The following is a 23,681-nucleotide window of genomic DNA, read 5'->3' as shown; positions in this document are numbered from 1 at the left end:
TAAAACATGACTTCTATGCAATTGTAGGTTGACATTTAAAAATTGAGTAACAAAATAAAATTCTTCAAAAACCAACAATGTTTTGAGTGTGTCCAAATGTTTGTAGACAGGCTGGATTTCCTCCCAAGTTATTTAGATATAAATTTGTTTCAACACAGAGGGAAAACATTTTGATAAGGGAATATGGAAGTTTAAGAAATTTAATACTTCAAAGATATCTAACACACTTATAAAGTAAGTAACAATGATATCAACATTATAACGTTTTGCTCTGAAGTTAGCCACCAAAATGCCAAAAGGGCTGTTGTACGATTTGGGTCATTAATAGAATAAAATATGACTAATTTAAATATCATTTTTGCATTAAAACGAAAGTCCGGGGTTTTCACTTTGTAGCCCTTTTGAATTCAAGCAGCGAGTTGGTCCTATAAAAGATTAAATAATTTTTTCACTATAACCATATCGGGGATCGCACCTGAGACCTCTTGCATGGGTGGCAAACATGCTGATCATTGACTGCGAGGCAGACAAACATACAACTGAGTAAATGTGTTAATGCAGTATGTTCATATTGTTTTGAAATGTTGCCACGCTGTTTGCATATATGGTTTAAAATACCTACTTAAATTAATTTAGAATTCTGTTTTAAAAATGTTTTTTACGGTGAGCTCTGGAATTCTTCACTTTTTAAAAAGCATAAACATTGATTTAAGGCTCCTCCTTACTAGAATAGAGCCTGTTCTAAGGTATAGTAAATTTACACCAAATCTAGTATTTTTATAGATGTTTTATTTTATTATTCAAAATATGGTAATAATTTTTCCATTTAGCGAGTCCTACTTCTGAATTTGAATGTGATGGCCCGCTGCGACCGTCTCGCTCTCGCTCGGGTTCTGGGACCATCCCCCCTGCCCTGCCGCCTCCCCCGCGGCGCCCAGCCCGCCGGCCGCGCCCCTTGCTGCCTTCCACCGCCGCCCCTGATGAGGGCAGGTCCCCCTCTACTAGTCCTACCAACTGCGAGGCGGAGAACGAAACCAATGATCTAATTTCGTTCACGAGGCCCGCTTCCGGAGGAAAAGCTCACCTAGAACTGAAGGAGTGCATCAAACACATTCACAAGTAAGGAAACAATAAGAATTGTTTTTTTTTCAACCGCCCACAACCATCCACAAAATATAATGAAAATATAAAAACAAAACACTTAAACTTATAACTTTAGCACACAAGACAAAAAAATAAAAATGTTCATAACAAATGCAACAAAAAAAATATAATCATCTTTCACCACTAAAAATAAATTTAATGTACCCAAATCATGTTTTGTTTACTGTACTGTACTATGATAATTTTTTTGGCGTAGAGATTTTTTTTTAAAAACGTTTTTTTTTTAAGTTGAAAAAATGTGTAAGGCTGCTTGCCTTTGCGAAGGTGCTTATCAAATAATGAGGAAGTTCAGTGCTATGGGAAATTGGATATAAAAAGTGTTTTCTTACATGTGGTAAAAATTAGAGCATTTAATTGTACTGTGAAATTTCTCAAAAATGTATGAGTAAATTAATAAAAATAGTTTTAATAAAAATTTATTACTTTGAACGACATCACAAGTTCTTGGGAATCAACCAATCAATTACAGCGTTGACATGTGTTGTGATAGATGTTCTGTTTCCAGGAAGCCATTTTTTTCAACGTTTAATGTATTTTGATAGCTACGGGCCTCTACTTTTAAATGTCAGGACAACTGATCGATGAGAACTAGTGACGTCACCGGCGGAGTAATCTCAATATTACGAGTCTTTAAAAAATTATTTCGATAAGAATACGGTGCATAAAAATAAGTGTTGGTTTAGTTTAATAGTCTATTGACAAATAAAGAAAATCACTGAACTTCCTCATTAGAAGTAAAGATCTAAGGAATTGGCATTGATTAATTGCTTAATATTTTACAATTAATAAGACTTGTGATTTTTAATTCCACTTGAGATCTTCATTAATAATACTGTCACTGTTTTTAAGACTCACTTCACTAACACTTCAGTGACTATAAAAAACTAAAAAAGTTTCATTTGTTACTAATTTTGCTGATGAATGTGTGGTTTTTTATTACAGACTTCACCAGACAGACCAAATGGCACTTGTGCCTGTTCCTAAAGAAGGCCCTAAATTGACACGAAGCAACTCCAATCTTTCTAATTTTTCTGCAAGTTCACCTCAAAATGTCATACCGTATCCCTCTCCAAATGCTGGTATTAACAATTATGTCAATCCACTCATCGCCTTCCCTACAAATTCCCCGTATGTACAATATCAGTATTCACAAACCACGGGAGTTTTTACTAATACGCAAAATAATATTTACCCAAATCTGAACATGAATAATAGAAACTTGTCGGGTTTTGCAAACAGCAATCCCGGTTTTGTTTATCAGCCACCTTTTAACTCTGCAAGTCCACCGATTTACCCAAATCTTACCAACGCTCAATCTCCCATACAGCAGCAACAACCATTCATCTCAAATAATATGTCCTTACCTGTGAGGAACATAAATCTTGGAAACCAAAGTGCCGCATTGAATCCGACTCCCAACTCGGCCAGTTATCCGCAGTTGAATATTTTCAATAATAACGGTCCATCTTCTGGATCTAGTCTTGCGAAACAAGGAATAAAGACTTCTCCATCTGCACAAAGTTTATCTAATACCTCGGTACGAAGTAATTCTTCGAAAGAGGAAAAAGAAAACATTTTAATATCAAATACCAAATCGAGTATAGTATCCACGACTGAAACCAGCAAAATAAACAATTTGAATAGTTCTGCATGGAGTGTTGTAAGTCAGTCATCTGAAGGGAGAAAATCTGACATATACAAAACCAACACAAGAGCGAGTTCTGAAATATCAACCAGATCATCCACGGTACTTTTTTCTTATTTCATTTACTACCTTATACATATAAATACCTTGAACCTTAAAAAATAACCATGTATTTTCTCTTCCAGTCTGCATACAGAGATCCCTTTTTGTCACCAGGTGGAAAGTCATCTAATCTGATTGATTTAGGAGCTAACACTAGGTAACTATTAATTTAACTTTATTCTCATCATTATTCGCACTTAATGGTGCATAGGTCACTGCATTGAAACACCAATCACTGCATGTTCATGTTTAGTGGAATAGTCATGATTTTATTTTATGTTATTTTCTATAATGCTTCATGTACTTTTAACTGTTTATTGTAAGAGCCCTCTGGGCGTTTATAAAATAAATATCTTTATAATTTTTGTTACATGAAGGTCAGATAATCAGTCTTACGGTTCAAGTACCGGTCCGGGGACTATAAAATATTATAGTTCAAAAACACCTTTTTAAATAAATATTCCATGTCGGGAATCGAACCCGAGACCTCTCGCATGGTAGGCAAACGCGCTGACCATCACACCACAAAGCCGACAAATGAAAGAAAGAAACATATTACTGCTATATAGTTTATTTTAATTTCTTATGCGTTAATTAATTAATGTAATTGATTCAGTGTAATTTTCAATTATAGTTTTTCTGGTGTTGGCAGTGTTAGAGTAAGTGTTTTGGAGGCTTTCGATCCATTGATGGCAGACCTAAATACAATCGGTAAGAATACAATTTATTTTTATTTAATTAAAATATTACATAAATATTTATTATTTATAGGTCTAACATTATCATTAGACGTTATTTGTTATTTCACAAAAATCAGTCTAATGTATTTAATTTGTATTCCATCCGTGTGTGCATTTTTTCCTTTTTATCTTTTAGAATATATGAGCAGCAGTGAGTGTGGGAGCGTTTACGATGAATACGATCCGCTAGATTTTCTTTATGGTGAGCACGAAACATCGAGGGATCCAATTTATGCAACAATCAACAGCAGGAGAGGCGTTCCAGAACCCATCCCCTCTCCATTGCCTTCCCCCCCACCAAAACCGTTCCCTCCTGCCCTTGCAGTCAGGAAAAAAACCAATACTCTAAATGTAAGAGATTTTTTTATTTTATGATAATCAATTGACTAACCCAGAACTTAATAAATTCAAATTTCCACTGTGATTTTCTTTATTTAACACATAAAAAGTATTTTTAAATACATGCATATATTAAAATTCAAATTAGTATTTTTTTATGAAATATCTTTAAATATTTAGAATCTTCATATTTAATTTTAATTATTTCTATTTTTAGTACTATTTAATTGCTATTTATTTTTTTTACTAAATGTTTTTAAAATAATTTTCAGAGTAAACTTTATGAATGCATCTCACTTGTCAAAAAAAGACAATTTACACCAGACCTAATAGCCTTTGTAGACATGGTTAAACAAATAAGATGTAAGATGTTTTTTTACTATATTTTCATTACATGTTTTGCAATTATGTATATCTTCATTGTGATTATTTTGTTTATTTCTGTAATTTGTACTTTAGGTGAATACTCTTACTCTGATCCAGTAACGAATCCCGGATATGTTATTGCTTCAAAATCTGAGGGAAAGTACCCTCCAAACACAAGCATAAAACTTTTAGTTTACCATGATAGACCAGTTAATCCAATAACTTTTACATGTGACGGTAAGCATCGTTTTTAAATGTATCCCTTATTATTTTCTATTTTACACTCCCATAAATTTCCTGTAAATAACTCACTGCGGTACAAAAAAAAACATATAAATCCTGTGAATTGTTGTATCTTTTGATGTATTTAACAATCATAATAATGCTTGAATTGCAGTACCTTATACATTGTGTTAGAAGTTATTGACTGCGTTCTTGGTTGATCTTTGAGAGATTGACAATAATTATGTTTCATTCTAGTTGAGTCAACTGTGGAGCACGTCATTCTCCATGTTGTTTGTGAACTGGAGGGAGAAATAAATGATGACATTTCTGCTTACACCTTAAGGGTTCGTATATTTTAAGTATTCTATTAATCAAAAATACAAACTGAATGTTAAGAAACATATAATACAGTACCTCAACAGGCTTTTCTCTTGAAGGTAACGGAGAAGTCATGGTTATTAAAGCATATGAAAAGCAGGTGGGAACAATCTGCTTCTATTGAAGCATTTGGGATCTAAATCACCTGTCCTTAAATCATAACATATAGGTATTAATGTATTTATCTATTACATATATCTTTTTTTTATTACAGGTCTGGGGAATGAGTGAATACCTAACACCTGGCAGCTCCCTTGCAGAATATGACTATGTAAGACAAAGTGTTAGGTTAGAGAAAGATATATTGCTGTGTCTCCAGTCTACTAAAGATACCAGCTTAGCTAGGACAGAAAGAGACGACACTAGAGATAGTCTTCTTACACTAGAAGAGCTTTTACCAAACCAGGGGCTGACCCCTCCAATATCCTATCAAAGTTTATCAATTCTTTTAGGTGAGTATTTGATGATTTTTATAGTTTAATTTCCTTTGCAGGATATTAATCTCCACTGAAAATACATTTTGCGAGCCTCAAATCAATCTTAGGATATGTAATAATATCTTTACTGCGTAAAATATGAAAAAGTCCACTGAGGGTGACAAAAGTGGAAGATAACCGATTGCTTTAATGGCTTCTAATGTAACAAAACCCTTGAAATGCAAAGTTTTGGAAATTGCATGGAGAAAAACTGTAGAAAGACAGATGGACATGAATAGACAGAAAAGTTGGACAGTGTTATGCAATAATCATTTAAGCGCCACCATACAGTTTTGTGTAAATCACATTTGAAGTTCTAATTTGTTTATTTAATCCAAATTATTTATATAATTTTTCATCTTCTGATATATATACATTTTGCCTGTATTTTAAAAACATTTATTGTTTATTTAAGAATGAAATATTCGTATTAATCTTAGGATTTAACTTGCAAACCGAACAACAACATTGTGTCGCTTAACTGGTTATTGCATAACGCCGTCCAGTTAATGGTCAATAATTATGTAGTTATAGACTGAAATATAAGTCTAGTATTTATATTGGTTTAAATATGAACTTTACAGAATAAACTGAAAACATGAGTGAATAAAGATGTTATGTGACAAAACAAAAAGCACAGATATCTTGGGTTAATGTTTTTAACACCAGTACAATTATTGAAAAAATAACACCTTCATTTGCTCTCAAAATCGGTTTTCTGCTACTTTTTGGTAGTGTAGTCGCTTTATGTGAAAGGGCTGTACTAAAATCTTCGTTTATGTTAAAAAGTGCATTTTTAAAAATTTGTGACATTTATTTATGGTTCCATGAACCTTTTACATAATAACAATAAAACCAGTGAAAAGGAATACAACAAAAAATCATGATATTAAAAAAAGTATACAATAGTAAACAGTATTTATAAAAAAAATAAAAATATTACTTCTGTAACAAGTATAAATATTTTCCTACATAAAAGAAAGGTAAATCAAAGAAAATATCAGTTTTAAAAAAAAATCTTTAAAAGGAAAGTTATAAAGTTAACATCATGGTATATATAAATATTAATACAGGTAAACGTCGTTTTGCACCGGTTTGATTTACGCCGATTTAGTATTACGCTGGTTGGTGCCGGCGTGGGATTCCCCGGTTCGGCGGACACCAGATGACAGTAGGCGCCGCGATTCTAATAGCAGACACACTTTTACACGTTGTTTTATTTTATTGCCGTGTACGCGAGCAGCCTATTGTGTGTGTGAAACTGTTTCAGAGTTAGTTTTCGTTTTGTTTTTAAGAAAAATAAAAAAGTATCATTTTTTATTTTATTATTAATATTAAAATATGTGTAGTTTGTGCTATGATTCTGCAAGAAAGGAAGCAACAATCAAAGCCAATGAAATTGGATGCTTTTTCAAAAAAAGTGTTAGTATTTAATTTAGAACTAGTGAGTTGTATTTATTATAAAAAAATCATTATTTATATCAAGAGATTATTATTTATTTTGTAAACGAATTAAAACTATTTATTAAGTACATTTATAATTTATTTTAAATATATATAGGATATGTATTAAATAAACATGTTAGATTGTTCTTATAATTTTGACACGGAACCTAACCTAATATTTTCCATTATATTTGTGTTCAGTTTACGCTTTTTTTTTTTTTTTACTCCGGTGTCTCTTGGAACGGACCTCTGGCGTAAAACGACGTTTACCTGTACTTAACAATAATAAATTAAAAAGAATAATTAAAAATACAAGAGTAAAGAGTTAAAACAAAAGTGAAGAACCAATCATTCTTTGAATTTTCAATTTTTTTTTTTTTTTTCAAAACACAGGACTTGATCATCAGCGGTGTGGTATAAAATAAATCTAAATCATCATTGCATTGGTTTGCAAGTGCTGCATGCGAATAATTGGTGAATTCAATGAATAATTAGAATCATGATGATGACTTTAAAACAAAAAAAATTAGTCTATGTAGAATACGAAAGTTTATTAAAGTTAACAGTTCTGGGCAATCTATTTTATTATTTAATAATTTATAAATAATAACATGAACTAACGCCTTCATCTACTTATTTTTTCAACTGTGTTCATAATATGTTATGTGACTTACCCAGTAATTAGTTGTTATCAAATGTACCAGGCCTTAAAAATAAAATATACCTTTTTATTACCTGTAATCTGTTTTACGTTTGCAAAAGAATAAACTGCGATAAAATTTTGGCGATGGTATTGTTTGATAACAGTATTTATTACAATGCATTTACACATACCTTTTTTCTACATGTGCATGTTATAAAATTACTTTTGTTACCTTTCAATCATAATATTACACACGATAACAAACAATGTGTGGATATTGATATCTTTTACTGTTTGTGAACCTAAAACTAAATAAATAAATTATAAAAATAAATACATGTACGCACATGCAATATTAAACTCTTATGTTAATATGATGTCACATAAGTCAACATAGAATACAAAACTATCATATAATAAAACAATACTTATTTTTAAAAAATAATGAAACTGTATTTTTATATAACAGGCGGCAATAATAAGATTATTATTTTATGAAAAATAGATTATTAAACAGTATATAATGTTAAAATATTTTGAGTTATATCATTAAGATGAACAAATTACAATTTTAGTGAAATGGATGGAAAAATTGAAGAAATATGGATGTTTAAACATAGGCAAAATGGTGATTGTTACAGTGTGTAAAATGGCCACTTAAACCAGCCAATATACTTTGACAGTTTTGGTTTTTTAGTTCCATATTTTTTTGTAAGATTATCGCATTTTTATATATTATTCAATTTTGTATTAATTATCTTAAGACATCTTTTTAAAAAATGCTGTATTTTATACTTAAAAGAAAAATGCTGTCTACCTCAGAACAGGTATTTACTATACCTAGTGAGAATAGATTGTGCCAAATATGTTTGCTTATACTTTAATTTTACTTTAATTTAGCTTATTTGTATATTATTTACCTTTACTGTTTTGCTAACAAATCATAATAATACTATGCTTTACAATAAACGCCACTTTATTTGGCACTGAACTGAAACGAATGATAGGTCATCAACCCTGTAAATGCCTAGACTTCCATATTTCTTCTCTAAAATGTTCTCCATCCCTGTTGTAATTTGTTAGTATTTAATCCTCGTAAAGACGATCAATGTTCGTCAATCAGAGTATTGAATCGATCATAACATAATTAAAAATATTTAAATAACAGAAACTCTGGAGCGAGAATTGTCCCGACTATCGACATCAGTATCGGAGGCGGGGAATGCTAGGACTGGAGCAGCTGCTCAGGCTGTGAAGGCCATATGCACCCTCCTTGGTGGAGTGGAGACGATGCAGATATCCAAGAGTTTGACGGCGCTTGTAAGTGCATGCTCTCAGGTACTTACTTTCACTGTATATAATGTTTAAAAAATGCACACTCATTGTCTCTTATTCTTATTCTTAATGTTATCTATTTATTCTACACTTAGTTAACATTATAGAATTTAATTATACGGTGAAATTTCTCTAAATTGTATTAAAAAAGTAATAAGAATGAACTACTTTAAATGACATCACAAGTTCTTCTAAATCAACCAATGATAAAGATTTGTGCTAGATTTCCGGTTTCCATGAAGCAAACCCACCAATCAGGACATCTCACCGAAGAAAATTATCGACGTCACGCGCGGAGTAATTATAAAATTACAAAACTGAAAAAATTGTATCTTTAATAGTTTTTTTTTAATTCAGCTTACTTGGTAGTTTATTAACATTTTTTTATTTTAAACCACTGAACTTCCTCATTACTTGTAGGTACTTGAGATTGTAAAAAAAATTAAAACAGCTATTCTCCCGAAACTAAAAAAATATTTTTAAAAAAAGCACTTTCTTCTCACAGTCAACCAACCAATTTTTTTTTTGGAATACGGCCTAAGATGTACATAGCCAATTAAAATTTAGTTTCTACTTCCAGGAAATTATATTAATAATATTTGAAATTGGAACTATACGAAAATATTGTATGAAACAAATGAAAATGAAATACACTTGATTGGAGGACATTTTAATAACTATTATATATTTATATTTGAAGGTTTGTGATATTATTTCATGTAATTTTTATTTCAACAGTCGCAGCCGGATTCTAGTATAATGAAACCAGAAATAATTAATGATACTGGAGATTATTGTTCCGTGTCTCTTCGCCAAACAACAATAAAAGATACACTGGGATTACACTGTCAGAAGTTAAGAGAGGCTGTGAAAGCGTTTATAGCACTTTACTGCAAATCAAATAGGGTGGATTTCCAGATGGAAGACAACCATTACAGTCTTCCCGGAGAAAATGAAAGTAAGACATAAAATGAGGGGGTTGAAAGCAAGAACGCCACTGTCCATGATCACTGTTTTTGGGAAAACCAGTACCAAAAAGATTATTTCTAATAAGTTTAATATGCAACTCATGCATGGTATAACCAGTAGTGAAAAGACTATTCATTTTAAGTTCAATGTGTATATGGAACTTAAAAGAAATAATATTTTGTCTTCTAATTTTGTCAGTCTTCCCGAAAACAGTGATCATGGACAGTGGTGTTTTGCTTTTAACCCCCTCAAATATCGGCCATCTTATGATTCGAGAATTCCATAGATGCTCAAATCATATACTTATTTCATGTACTGTTTTTTTTGAGGTTTTAAATCTTTCAAAACACAATTACAAATATTATATAAGATATGGTGCAGAACCAAAATTACAAAAAAATCTATCTACATATTTTATTGAGAGATTGAAAAAACGCTAGATATTTTTAAGAATCTCCGTTTTAGAGATGAGAATTTAAATATGCGTTCACAAATGTTTATTCAATAGTACCTTGCTCATACTGATTATTTTGGTGTTTATGTGACAGGGTTTCAAATGCCTGCTATAATTATTTCCTCTGATACATGTTGATACATATTTACAGGTAAACATAATTATGTTAGTGTTATGGTCTTTAAAAATGAAAGTTTGTGTGTGTCTAGATGTGAATAGATTAATATCTCAAAATGTTTCAAATGTGGTAACGTACAATTCTAAAAAATAAGAACACATCCATAATTTAAAATCATTTACCAAGCACACCCAAAGTTGCAAGTTTGTTTATACTAGTCTATATAATATCTGGTCCACCAATCAAAGTACTTTCGACCGAGCGCTTGCTCCGGCATGTATTAATTGATCGATATAATATATCATGTCAAATTGTAATTAATTGGACAAGAAAATACAAACCTATTTAAAAAATTCAAAAACTTCCCAATGGGAAACACTTTGTTGACTGCAGATTAGAGGGTTTTCGTAAGATCTTGATGTCTTTATGTATATTTACTGCGTAATTACAGTAATATTAAAACCATTTCAAGCCCAAAAAAGGCAGAATGCAAAAAAAAACTTTGTTTCAAAAATCAAAACTTTGTTCAGAAAAATTCTTAATTCAAAAGTTGGAACTCTCACCTATTCCATTAAAAAAATATGTTATAAAATTGTGTCTCAACAGTTGTAGGTAGTACCTAAAGTTAGTTTTTTTTAAATATAAAGGTGTTTTATTTTTTCTTAAGTTTAATAAATATTTGGTTTGTATTATTTACCGAAATAATTCAATATTTCGATAATTTCCTAAAAGTCATAAATAACTTATGTGCGTCAATATTTAGATGTTAGACGTGTGTACCAATGGTAAAACTATAGTTTATCCTCAAGATGCCTCCTGCAACGGTAGCCGAAATATCATAAGGAATCCAACTTACACGGGAGCACCCAAAAAAGGCCATAAATATTTACGACACCAAAAAACTAAAACGAGCAAAGTATACCAATTCGAGGATAGACCATCTTTTAGTTTAGTAGAAGTCCATTGAATTTTATATACTTTCACGCTGATTTCATGCCAATGTTTCAACATGTTTGGAATCATCGGCGGCAGCGTGGTGCACACATCTAATATGTATTAAAATGACACATAACCAAATCGAGTTCAATTTTTTAAATTAATGCAGCCGTATTTTAAGTATCAAAAGAGGCATTAAAGTTATATCAGGAATATACTAAAATATTTTTTCTCTTGTCTAGAATCAATGTTTCTATCATCTGTAAAAGAGTCGGCACTTTTCTACATCGAAGGAGTACATAGACCACCTGTGAATTGGAACCATGATGAGTTTGTGATCCATGCTCAGGTTTACCATGGCACGAGACCCCTAAGAGGAATGCAGTCGACTCACACCCTCCCAATCGACACCCAAGGCTTCTATCCAAGAATTATATTTGAAACATGGTTTGTGACTCACAGTATGATAATTCGCGCATAGCATATATTGAATACTATTTCATTTTTATTTATTTAGTTAGCAGAAGTTCAGCATTTGCAAACAATAAAAACATCACTAGAATCATTTTCAATCTTCCTATCATTAGTCATCATTGTCAACACTTCCTAATCCACACCTTTGGTGCTAAGGCACTGCATTGGTACACCATTTTTACCATATTTTGGTCATTTATTAGTAACGGCATAATTATCAGTCTTGCGCTTTGGATGCTAGTCCAAAACTATGAAATATATTACTGCAGTGCAAAAACACTCCTTAAATAAGTATTTTGTATCAACCATGTTTGAAATTGAACCTGAGAACTCATGCATGGTAGGCAAATGCACTAGCCACTAGACCACAAGAAGGACAAATATATTTATATGTATCTTTAAAAGTTGATATCAGTCATCATTATTGTACTAATTTTTAATTAAACTCACCAATTGCTCACATGCAGCGGCTTGCAAATCAATACAGTGATGATAAATCTATACCTCACCGCAGGTGATCAAGTCCTATGTCCTGGAAAAGTATCAATAATTACAAATTCAATAAATAGTTTGATTTTCACTCTTATATTTTTTATTTTATTTTTGTATATATTTATTTGTGTATACCATGATTTAAAAACTGTAAGGGCATTTCAAATAAATTAATATTATGCAAATAATATTGAATAGTGTGAAAGCAATTAATAATAGGAATCATATATTATTATATTCTTCTTCTTCTTGCGGTGCCTTGTCTGGTCCCTCCCAACGTTGGCGATCACTACAGCGAAAGCATCTCGGTCCTTCACTACTCTTATATTTCGCAGCCAGGGCAACTGCTTGTTTGATGCACTCACCGTAGTGATTCCTGGAAAAAGATGATTAGACTGGTTTCCCGTAGCCTTCTCTGGTGGATTTTTCTTTCGGGGTTACCTTCCATTAGCTGGTTGGTTTTAAGGCGCCAGAAACTCGCATTTTATCCTCTCATGAGTTGTATTATTATATTCATACCAGAATAAATAAAAAGTATGAAGCCCACTCCCTCCAGCCATTATGGATTATCCATTTCGGAATACAATCAAGCTGTGACGTCGAAAGCGTTTACAATATTAAAAAAAATAATTTGGTTTCCCTTTTCAATTAATGCTGTCATAAGACATTGAAATTTAAATGTTTAAAAATGTAATACAAATATAATGTATATATCTAAGGAAGAAAAATAATGAATAGGTAATTTAAGTTCTCCCATCTTCTAATTTTTTAGGCTAAATTTGGGAGAAATCAGTATTGCCAACCTGCCGAAAGAATCCCGCTTGGTCCTAACCTTAAGTGGGCGAACTCTGGCAACACCTGACAGCCAAAATGGCGCTACCTCTGACAAAGAGAAAGACAAAGCTGCCGAAGCCAATCAGAAGGAATCACCAGAGAAACAGGATGATGATGATGACAATGCGGTCCCAGTTCACATTGAACAAGAAGAATTAGGCTGGACAGCTATTCAACTGTTTGAGTTTAATGGGTAAATTTTTAGTTTGTATAAATAACCATTATTAAGGTTTGATGATAAAATGTTACGGATGATACGGGCATTTGTAGACAGCATAACAGTTACACAAATACACTGTTAGGAACATTGATATCTTCGGAGACTCGTTAAGCGTTAGATATTCTTTGTATATACCTATGTACATTTTGATTTGATTTTGTAAGATGTTTTTGAATTTCTTTATTCTCAATATTTGTGTTGTATATATTTTTTGTTTTTCTTCTATTTTACGATTGTTTTAATTCACATGTTGTAATAAGTTACAAATTAATGATTACTATCCTTGTAATGTTTTGTTTTATATTTTTCTATATCATCATTCCCTTTCCGCACCCATGTACATGTAGGTAAGACAATCAGTCTTACGTTTCAAGTGCCATCCAGGGACTATAAAATATTTCATGTCAACCATGTCGAGAATCGAACCCGAAACCTCTTTTTCCGTATAAGTGTCCCTAAATAATAAATAAATATTTTGATGATAGAATGTAGGTCCAAATCTATTTCACCCAGTAATCGTGTGTTATGTATTTTAAAATACACTTCAGTCTAGTTTTAAAATAAACTTTCATTTTATTCTAGATTGCTTGTCTCCGGATGTTTTATTTTACCTATCTGGCCAGTTAGCGCAGATAAAAGGCTGGGACCAGCTCCTGAACCTACCGAGTGCCCACCCCAAGCACATCCGTTACTCCATATCGGTAAGGCGCATAGAAACATTATGTTATGAACTAATTTAATAAATCATAAATAAGCATATAAAGCCCCCATCACTTACTCCGATCTGTTTTAGAGGTCTTGTAGCGTGTTTTCATATCCGCACATTGCAAAAACAAATTTTATGATTTAGTCAACTGTTTTACTTTTTAATTTAAAAAAAAATTATTTATAATTTAAATCTTAGAGTAAGAATAAGTGCTTTGGCAGACTTATTGCTAAAAGCGATATCTTCCAGTCAACCAAAACACAGATTGGTCAAAAGAAGAGTTAATAACAAAATATATATCGAAAGATGCAAACATGAAACAAACCTAATTAACGAAAAATAATAGCTGTTTTTTAATGGGGAGATTAGGCCTCCACATATTAACTTAAATAAAATTAAACCAACAATGTTTGAGTATTTCCAAATTCCCGCAGACTGGCCGGATTTCCTCCCTAAGGAATTGTTCATATTTAAATTTATTTCAACAGAGAGGGAAAACATTTTTGAGAAGGGAATATGGAAGTCTAGGCATTTACAGGGCTTATGACCTGTCATTGACTGGTTTAAGTGGCCACTTTACACACTGTGTAACATTCATTAGATTAGTTTGAATGTTTGACCACAATTTCATTCTGTAGAAATGGATAAAATTTTGAACAAATGAAATTACATAATGTGATCAACATTCATCAAAAAATGTTTTCAGAAATCCCATCGTATTGCAATGGCGGAGTGTATTGGGAGGAAGATGAAGAGAGTGAAACGTATTCATCCAATCATTCGTTCGATGCCTTGGATAAGCATACACAGCAGCAACTGATGCACCTAGTGGAACAGGGTCCATATCAGAGAATGCCAACCGAATGCAGAGAGGTAAGACGCAGTTGTTTTGTTTCTTTCCCACGATCTTATTTGATACATATCTCCATTTCTGCTTTTTCTAAAGGTAGGTTTAAATCAGACTTAATATTTTCTAGAATGGTTGGTTTAATAAAAAAAAATATAATATGCATGTTCATAATATATTCACAACTAAAAATAGGAATTCATGTTTAGCAGATTCATGCTAAAGTTATTAATTTATTTTAAAATGTATTACTCAATACTTGCTTGGATATTTACTATCCATTACTCCTAAATAAATATGCATAGTTATGGCAAATATGAATTAGTATGTAAATTGTTTTGAAACAGTACTATTTTATACCATTTTTTTTGTAAGGTTACAATTCATTATTTGTATGTATTTATATTATTGCACAAATATGCTACCCTTTCGTTATTTTGTTTATTTCATAAAATTTTATTGAATTACCAAAATTTTTTTTTTTAATTTGTATTTATTTAATTTTAAGCAACATATGTTTTGTTAATTGGTCAATTTAGCTGGGTTCCATATAAGAAAAATTGTTTAAATAATTCATCTGTGTGTACCTAATGTAAACCACATTTTATTTTTTCTATATAATATGCATTTATCATTAGACAGCGACTAAAGGAACTTCAATTTAATATCTCAATAAAATAACTTTAAGACAAATGTGTGAATCTTTCGTACCTATGCATGTTTTCATATCCTAAAAAATAAATTAAACTGAGTTAAAAATCTGTCTCTGAACTGGCACTTGATGAGTAGGACTGATCACGTTATCTTCATGTAACGGATGATCGAACTATGCTGCATTTGGTTTACCAATTCAGTGCCCTATGCAATACTAGGAACAGAAAGGGGGATGATGGTGATTATGAAAAAATCTGTATTTTTTTTTGTAGATTCTCTGGGAGAAGCGACATTACCTGGTCGGCATTCCTGGGGCTCTTCCTTTAGTCTTGTTGGCCTCCATGAGTTGGGATGCCGGAAGCAAGAGACAGCTGTTACGGCTGCTGGAACAGTGGGCGCCCCCCACCCCTCACGATGCCCTACATATGCTACTACCGTGGTAGGTCAACTCAACCATGAACAAACAGTCTGCAACTTAGAAGGGATGGGTTCACACTGACCCATTTTTTCAGACTGATAAGAGGTTTTATCAAGAAGTCAGCCATATTAAAAAGTATCAATTTGTATGTTTCTCATGATTATCTTCGACAGCTTCAGCACAGACTGTTTTACCTCTCGGCTTCCAGAACCATCCTACCTCAAGGCTCGTATTCCAAATACTCTTGAGGCCGTATTATCTCGTGTATTTAGATAAAAAATACACGAGAAAAACTATTTTCTCGTACCGCGAGAGTTGTTCAGAATAGCACCCCTGGTTATGCCAATTGGAAGAGTAGTCAAGCAGTTGAACATTATCATTATCACTTTGGAGATCGACATCTTTCACATTAGTGAAACTCTTGCTTTTAGAGAGTATTATACCCTTATAATGTCAAACCATCGCTTAAGGGTTCCTGGTTTAATATTTTGTCCCAATATAACTCCTTAAATATTTTGTTATTTTGGAAAAATAAATTAATTTGAATTTGAAAATATACTTTTATACATAAATGAAAATATTATGCACAGCCCTTTCACATAAAACCAATTACACCATAAAAAACTAACAGAAAAACAATTTAGAGACCGAACGAAGGTGTTGTTTTATCAACAATTGGGAAATATCACATACTACGAATACCGATGAAAATATATAAAAAAATCATTGTATTTTCAAAATCAATATGGATATTGTGAAAAAATGTTTTCATACATAACTTTAGAAAGGAAATTGTAAAAAAATGTGTCACTAGAAAAACACAACATGTTTGGCATTGATAGTTGTGATGTCAAGATTCGTGACGATGTTCCATAAAAATATGAATGGATGAAAGTTGAAAATAAATATGAATCATGACGTATTAGGGGCGTGCCCAATGCAAAGACCGTTTTTCCGGGACTTTAAAATTACAAATTTAAAAATACTTTTTATGCTGCTAATAACTAGATTTTTTTTTTTTTTTGTTTGATAATATTTCATAGACCCTTTTTACTTAAAAAAAGTGTTATTTCACTGGTGTTAAATACTTTACCACCAGATATCTCTGCTGTTGGTTTTTGTCCCATTACACCTTCATAGCTCATGTCCTAAATTGCAACGCATTAATTTTTTTTCTTGAATATTTCTTGTATTTATAGTTTCCCCGATGTGGGAGTGAGAGAGCACGCGGTCCACTGGCTGTCCCGCTCCCCCACCGACGTGCTGGCGTCCCTGATGCCGCAGCTGTGCATGGCACTGCGCTACGAGCGCCACCCGGCATCTCCATTGGCCAAGCTGCTCCTGAGGCGGGCCCTGGAGTCTCCCCGCTTTGCCCATCGCCTTTACTGGCAACTGGTGCATGACATACCCGGCAACTGTCCACAGGTAATAACAATCATATACAGTCGAACTTGGTTATGAAGCTCATGGAAATAGCTAGATCTTGGATATAAATTTCAGCAAAAGAAATTTGTCTCATTCAATAACTATGTCGACAGCTGCAGTCACAATTCAAATATGGCGCTTATTACTGCTCATAGAATTATTGCATCATTTGAATAACAAACATTTTTTGTTTCAGAATTCATCCGAGCAATTTTTAGGTATCTCCTTAGACGGTGAACCATTACTAATAGGTACTGAACCAGACCCAAGTATTGTGGCTTCAGCAAGATGGGTTCGTCGTAATCAGCTACTTCTCCGAGCACTTCTGGCCATTGTGGGAGAAAATCTAGCTGAACGGTTACTGAAACAACAGCTTTTAGTAAAGGTACCCTCATTGCTTATCTGTTTTACATAAAACACTTCAAGAAATTTACACAGTTAGGATCTCATCAATTATTTGTATATTCTGTTTATATGTATTTTAGGCCCTTACGGAAGTGGCCAGTTCTGTGAAGAATTGCAAGGAGAGCGTAAGGAATATAAATCTTCAAGCTGGTGTGGATAATTTGGTTCCATTGACTAAATCGCACAACATATGTTTACCGCTATCTATATCGCAAGAAGTACATGATGTGGATGTGAAGTAAGATTTCAATAAATTCTTATTATATTAAATCATTTCATATTTCATTTCATATTGGCTTTCCATAAAATGAATACAACAATTTATCAAAATTAAAATTTTCATTAATTCTGTAATTTTATTTTAGGTCCTGTTCATATTTTCCATCCAACACTCTCCCGTTAAAAATTAATTTCCTTAGCAGTGACAATGCCATAATTCCAGCTATTTTCAAGGTACGTATCCATGTTCAAATTCCATAATTGTTTTACTCTCCCTTTTATGCTTCCACCATCATTATCCCTATCCACACGCGGTGGTGCATCCGGTACTATATTGGCACTCTGATTGCCCTGTATCTGAAGGTTCTCCATTAGTCTAGGGCTCTACCCACTATCTTCCAAACCGAACTCTATGCCATCTATGCCTGTGCACATGAAAATTTGCGCAGAAAATACATTTATATTCTTTCTGACAGTCAAGTTGCTCTAAAAGCACTGAACTCTGTCGAGATCAATTCTTAATTAACCCTGGAGTGCCTACAGGCGCTTAATTGTGTCGGTGAGTGTAACAGTGTGACATTAATTTGGGTATCTGGACACTCAAACATTGACGCTAACGAGGCAGCTGATGAACTGTCAAGGTTGGTAACTGAGACAGCCCCAGGGGAAGCAGAGTGTAATACTCTGGGAAAAAGTACCAGGTCAGCACTATGCGAAAGAACTGATAAAAGGGTACTCGCAAAGTTTTGCTTTTGACCTAATAAAGCTCAGCCGAAATCAAGTGATGATTATCACTAGAGCCCGCCCAGGGCACTAGAGATTGATCAAACACCTTGCTAGAATGAACCTTTCCAGCAAGGTTCAATCTGTAGGTTCTGCAGTGCAGATGAGGAAACACCTATACACGTTCTATGTAAATGAGATGCTTTACATCATAAAAGGAGCCCCATCCTCGGGGACCATAAAGAGCTCGCCCCCTACGTAATGGCCTGATACTTACGGTTCTGGGCTTGGAGGGGGAGATTTAGCAAAATGTTAACTCTCGCCTTCCACACAGTAGCCAGGCTCTTTATAGACCTGGGCTCGGAGGGCGAGAACTATTCACGGGGACCAGTCACAATAGATCTTCACAAGTCGCAGTGACGTCGGGACCTTAATAAGAATAATACATTAGGTAGGTTAATTAGTCTTACGCTTAAGGAGCCAGTCCAGGAACAATGAAATATCGCAGTGTAGAACCACCTTCAAAACCAATATTTAACATCCACTGTGTTAGAAATCGAACCCAAGATCACAAGCATAAAAGGCGAACACGCTTACACTATACTATGAGGCGAACTTATCTCCACCTGATTTCCCTTTTCAGGATTTTTACCTTGAGAATAGAAAGTCCTGATTCTGTTTCGCACACTAAACTGTATTTTTCATTCATCAGCAATGCGATTCTGAGCGCTCTTTAGGTTAATTTATGTGTTAGCAACGCTTTTCCCACGCCCTAGAGAGCATTCAGAAAGGCACTGCTTGAAACATTTAGGCTTTATATTTTATTTTTCGCCTAAAAATTGTATTGTAACTGATCGAATTCTGTGATAATCAAACTGTGTAACTTTTAGGTCGGGGACGATCTCCGTCAGGATGCCCTGGTTCTACAAGTGATGAGAGTAATGGACCAACTATGGTTAACAGAAGGTTTAGACTTGCGGATGGTAACCTTTAACGCTGTGCCTACTCAGCTTAGGAAAGGTACATGAAATGATACCACGTATCTTCAAAACATTTTTCTTTTGTAATGTGTACCCATATATTTTTATTTAATTTTTATAGGTATGATAGAGATGGTGTGCTCAGCAGAGACACTTAGAGCAATTCAAGTTGAATGGGGTTTAACAGGATCTTTCAAAGATAAACCCATTGCGGAGTGGCTCGCCAAACATAATCCTTCAGAATTAGAATATGAAAGAGCTGTTACTAATTTCACTGGTATGTTGATTTATGTTCCCATCATGTATGAATAATGTTTTTAAAAAATTAAAACAAAATTAATTTGTATTGTTTTTACAGCATCGTGTGCAGGTTACAGTGTGGCAACTTACCTCCTCGGTATATGTGACCGACACAATGACAACATCATGTTAAAAACATCGGGACATCTATTCCACATTGATTTTGGAAAGTTTTTAGGAGATGCACAGATGTTTGGAAATTTCAAAAGGTAATGTTTCACATATTTCTGTGTTCACACCTATGAAGAATACAATTCTATGTGTGCGTACTACTCTCAAGTAAAAGGCCTGGAAAAGGTAATCTAGTGGGGATAAGTCCGCCCTTGTTGGCATGTTCGCTTACCATGCTTGAGGTCCTAGATAAAATTCCTTGCGGGTGGGTGTCAAATATTGATTTTACAGGTGGCTTTACACTGCAATATTTTATTATTCCTGGACTAGCACCTATTATAATATTGATCTAAATATGCTGAAATTAGAGTACCAATATAGTTCCTAATGCACCACTGAATAGATAAGGAAATTATGATGATAATATTATTCTACAAATTACACTTATTCAATTTAACATGTTAAATGTTTTACCATTAAACGTAATTTTAAAATTCGGTTTCAGAGATCGCACTCCTTTTGTATTAACACCGGACATGGCTTATGTAATCAATGGAGGTGAACGTCCTTCGCAAAGGTTCCATCACTTTGTGGAGTTGTGTTGTACAGCTTTTAATATTGTTCGGAAACATCACAACCTTATTCTGAACCTCTTTTCTTTGGTAAGTTTTTTTTTTTTTTTTTCAATAAAGAAACATTTACGTTCTTATTTTTTACCCAAATATTTAAATTTTTGGGGCTATTTTCAACGAGTTGTTAATAACTCACTATTAGAAAACGGGAATCAAGTTGGGGTAGAGTGGGGTTCGAACCTCGTACCTTCGATCCGTGAATCCGCAACACTAGCCCGATTCAAATCTTTGATACTGTATTATTACTTGATTTTATCTAGCATTTATTTTTCTGATTTAAAATATATATATATTCTTTTTTAACATTGCAAGAAATCATATAATTGGTTTTTATTTTTAAAAGTAGGTTTTTTTGTAATTTCTTTATAATTTTATAAACTGTATGATTTCTGAAAGAATAAAAATAAATGTGTTTAAAAAACAAAACCCTTATTGATTGATATGCAATACAATTTATGTAAATGTTTGAATCAATTAATTTTAGTTAATAATAAATAATCTAAATACTTGTAGATTTTAATTATGTATATTATATGCCTGTATTAAGGTGGGAATTGATTTATTTAATGTAACCAGATTTATCAATTGAGTGTATCAATGTATCCATATTATAATACTTTTTCATAATTTGGTTCGATAACAGTATTTAATCATTGAAATACCAAACTGTAGCAATATATTTACAAGTGTTGTATAAATTAGATGGCGTCTTCTGGTATCTCGGGAGTGTCAGCTGCTGCAGTAGGATATGTGAGGGCGGCACTCCTTCCCGGACAAACTCCAGCCGAAGCAGCCGCTGCCTTCGCCCGCCTTATCCACTCGGCTCTTAGGTACAAGCATTTTCTCTGTATCAAAACCTGTTTTTAAGAGAAGGAACTAGGACTGGATTTTTGTTGGTGGGAGGGATTTGAGTGGAAAACTCCTTGATGATTTTTCAAATATTTGAGTTTGTTTCGTGTATACCAAATTTTTGTCTTTGTTTGTTCTTTTTATATTTGTGAATATTGGTGTTATTTTTATATGTTTTTTTTTTTAATGATTTGTCTTATTTTTCGTGCTATGTTGTTGATGTTTATTATTCGTCTCAACTTATCACAGGACTTGGGGTCCCGTGGAGTTGGGACTTATGTCTCAAAAATTGTAAATTTTATATAGTACTATGAATAAATATTAAAAATATATATAAATGTAGTCCTCCTTAGAATAGGATATCCTAGTGAAGAGATTTTTTTTTACAATTTTTTATATATGTAGTTTATTAGTGTGAAGCAAGCGTCTTAGCCATTACATCTCGTCTTTTGATGAATTAATTAAAAAAGTCACGTTAAATTTTTTTTTCTTTTTTTTTCTTACTTACACAACTCTCCAGGCATATCGAGACACACTGGATTAAGCCGTGATGGTTTCATCAAGATATGTTATGATATTTCATTATTTATTGTATTATTTATTTACTGTACATATATTGGACCTTAATAATCTATTATGCTTTTTTTAAAACTTGTTTTTTGTAATTACCTAATAATATAATTTATGTACATTGTAATTGGCAGTAGTGCTGTATTATACATTTAAATAAATATCTGAACAAAGATGGAGAAAAAACTCTTTGTTTTTAATGAAAATATAAATATTTATAAGATATATGACATATTCTTTAAAATTGTAAAAATAAATTACATTATGTATAATCAGGTCATAGATTAGTGATTTATAACTTGTATTTTGTTTTATTTTTTACAATTATTAATTTGAATAAGTATGACAGGTTAAAAATTTAAAATTCTTATACACCAGGAATACAGAACAGGTATTTACTATACTTAGTGAAAATAGACAGTGCCTACTATGTTTGCTTATATTTTAATTTTTCTTATTTGTATATTTTTTTTACTTCTTCACTGTTTTGCAAACAGAATATAATAATACTATACTTATAATAAACGCCGATTTTTCGGCACTGAACTCAACTGAACCGAACCTACATTATGTTTGTTACTCGCAATATTTTTTTTTTCAATGGCGAATCCCTCAATTGTATAATTTGACATTTAAATAAGTTTATTCATATTCATAATTTTAATCATTTCAGGTCACGTTTCACTCCCATTAACTTTTTCCTGCATAATCTTGCCCAACTAAGAGCTGGTGAGCCGTCTAATGCATCAACTGGGCTACTTTCATTCATGCCTAAAACATACACGTAAGAAACCTTATATAATAGAACGTAAACATGTAGTATTAAAATAAAAAATAGCTTTTGATTTGGGTCCCGGTAACTTTGATGATAACCCAAACAAAATAGCTATCTATTAAAATGTATCAAATAAATTACATGTTGTTAGTTTTTGTAAGGTGTCTCTTTCAAACTCGGTAGCTGTTTGATTTGTGCTTAAATTTATTAATGTTTCATTATGATTTTAATTTTCTTTTTTGTTTTTGATAGTCACAAATATACCATAAAAATTACTGGGTACGTAAAAGGATGTTTAAAAATTAGTACCTAATAGTTTTATCCGGTGAGGTGATGTGTACGTAAAATAAAAGAAAGTTTTGTGAAATAATTATGTTAAATTATTGGTTATAAAATAATTTTAATGTTATTCAAATTAGGTATACAGAATTTTATTCCATTTCATCAATTTATTACCCGGGTTTACACGGGATCAATTCATGCTCAATTTTCATTACTTAATAAAAAATTTGTCCCTTAATTTTTTGCTATTAAATACCTCGCTATGTAATTTTATCACATAATAATGTTTTATTTGTTGGGGAAACTTACAGATCAATACAGAAAAAAATACCAATTATGTGCCTAATTTTATACCAAAGAAGGCAGGAAAATATTTGGCCTAAAAATAGCACTGTTGATTTAGAAATTGCATTTTAAATGTTGAGTCTA

The 23,681-nt window shown here is 32.5% G+C and overlaps 1 protein-coding gene across 1 annotated transcript in view; it reads left to right on the top strand.

Annotated features, from left to right (window-relative positions):
- Window positions 1-23,681, top strand: part of LOC148274787 (phosphatidylinositol 4-phosphate 3-kinase C2 domain-containing subunit alpha-like) — a 49,480-nt gene that overhangs the window by 7,070 nt on the left and 18,729 nt on the right. Inside the window, exons 2-27 of the mRNA XM_088236606.1 lie at window positions 831-1,119; window positions 2,107-2,911; window positions 2,995-3,068; window positions 3,546-3,622; window positions 3,788-4,002; window positions 4,263-4,353; window positions 4,450-4,593; window positions 4,837-4,925; window positions 5,174-5,411; window positions 8,693-8,862; window positions 9,598-9,817; window positions 11,579-11,783; window positions 13,075-13,329; window positions 13,939-14,057; window positions 14,769-14,935; window positions 15,836-16,002; window positions 17,181-17,406; window positions 17,603-17,791; window positions 17,892-18,049; window positions 18,177-18,264; window positions 19,644-19,773; window positions 19,855-20,010; window positions 20,092-20,242; window positions 20,650-20,806; window positions 21,479-21,606; window positions 22,869-22,979. Of these exons, the coding sequence (XP_088092732.1) occupies window positions 831-1,119; window positions 2,107-2,911; window positions 2,995-3,068; window positions 3,546-3,622; window positions 3,788-4,002; window positions 4,263-4,353; window positions 4,450-4,593; window positions 4,837-4,925; window positions 5,174-5,411; window positions 8,693-8,862; window positions 9,598-9,817; window positions 11,579-11,783; window positions 13,075-13,329; window positions 13,939-14,057; window positions 14,769-14,935; window positions 15,836-16,002; window positions 17,181-17,406; window positions 17,603-17,791; window positions 17,892-18,049; window positions 18,177-18,264; window positions 19,644-19,773; window positions 19,855-20,010; window positions 20,092-20,242; window positions 20,650-20,806; window positions 21,479-21,606; window positions 22,869-22,979 (4,819 nt within the window). The remainder of the gene's footprint in view (window positions 1-830; window positions 1,120-2,106; window positions 2,912-2,994; window positions 3,069-3,545; window positions 3,623-3,787; window positions 4,003-4,262; window positions 4,354-4,449; window positions 4,594-4,836; window positions 4,926-5,173; window positions 5,412-8,692; window positions 8,863-9,597; window positions 9,818-11,578; window positions 11,784-13,074; window positions 13,330-13,938; window positions 14,058-14,768; window positions 14,936-15,835; window positions 16,003-17,180; window positions 17,407-17,602; window positions 17,792-17,891; window positions 18,050-18,176; window positions 18,265-19,643; window positions 19,774-19,854; window positions 20,011-20,091; window positions 20,243-20,649; window positions 20,807-21,478; window positions 21,607-22,868; window positions 22,980-23,681) is intronic.

This window comes from Micrasema longulum, unplaced genomic scaffold, assembly GCF_059751315.1.
Source record: "Micrasema longulum isolate JH-2025_06_02 unplaced genomic scaffold, ASM5975131v1 h1tg001582l, whole genome shotgun sequence".
NCBI classification, from domain to species: Eukaryota; Metazoa; Arthropoda; class Insecta; order Trichoptera; family Brachycentridae; genus Micrasema; species Micrasema longulum.
The sequence above is the reverse complement of the archived record's forward strand: the minus strand, read 5'-3'. Positions and strand labels throughout refer to the sequence as shown.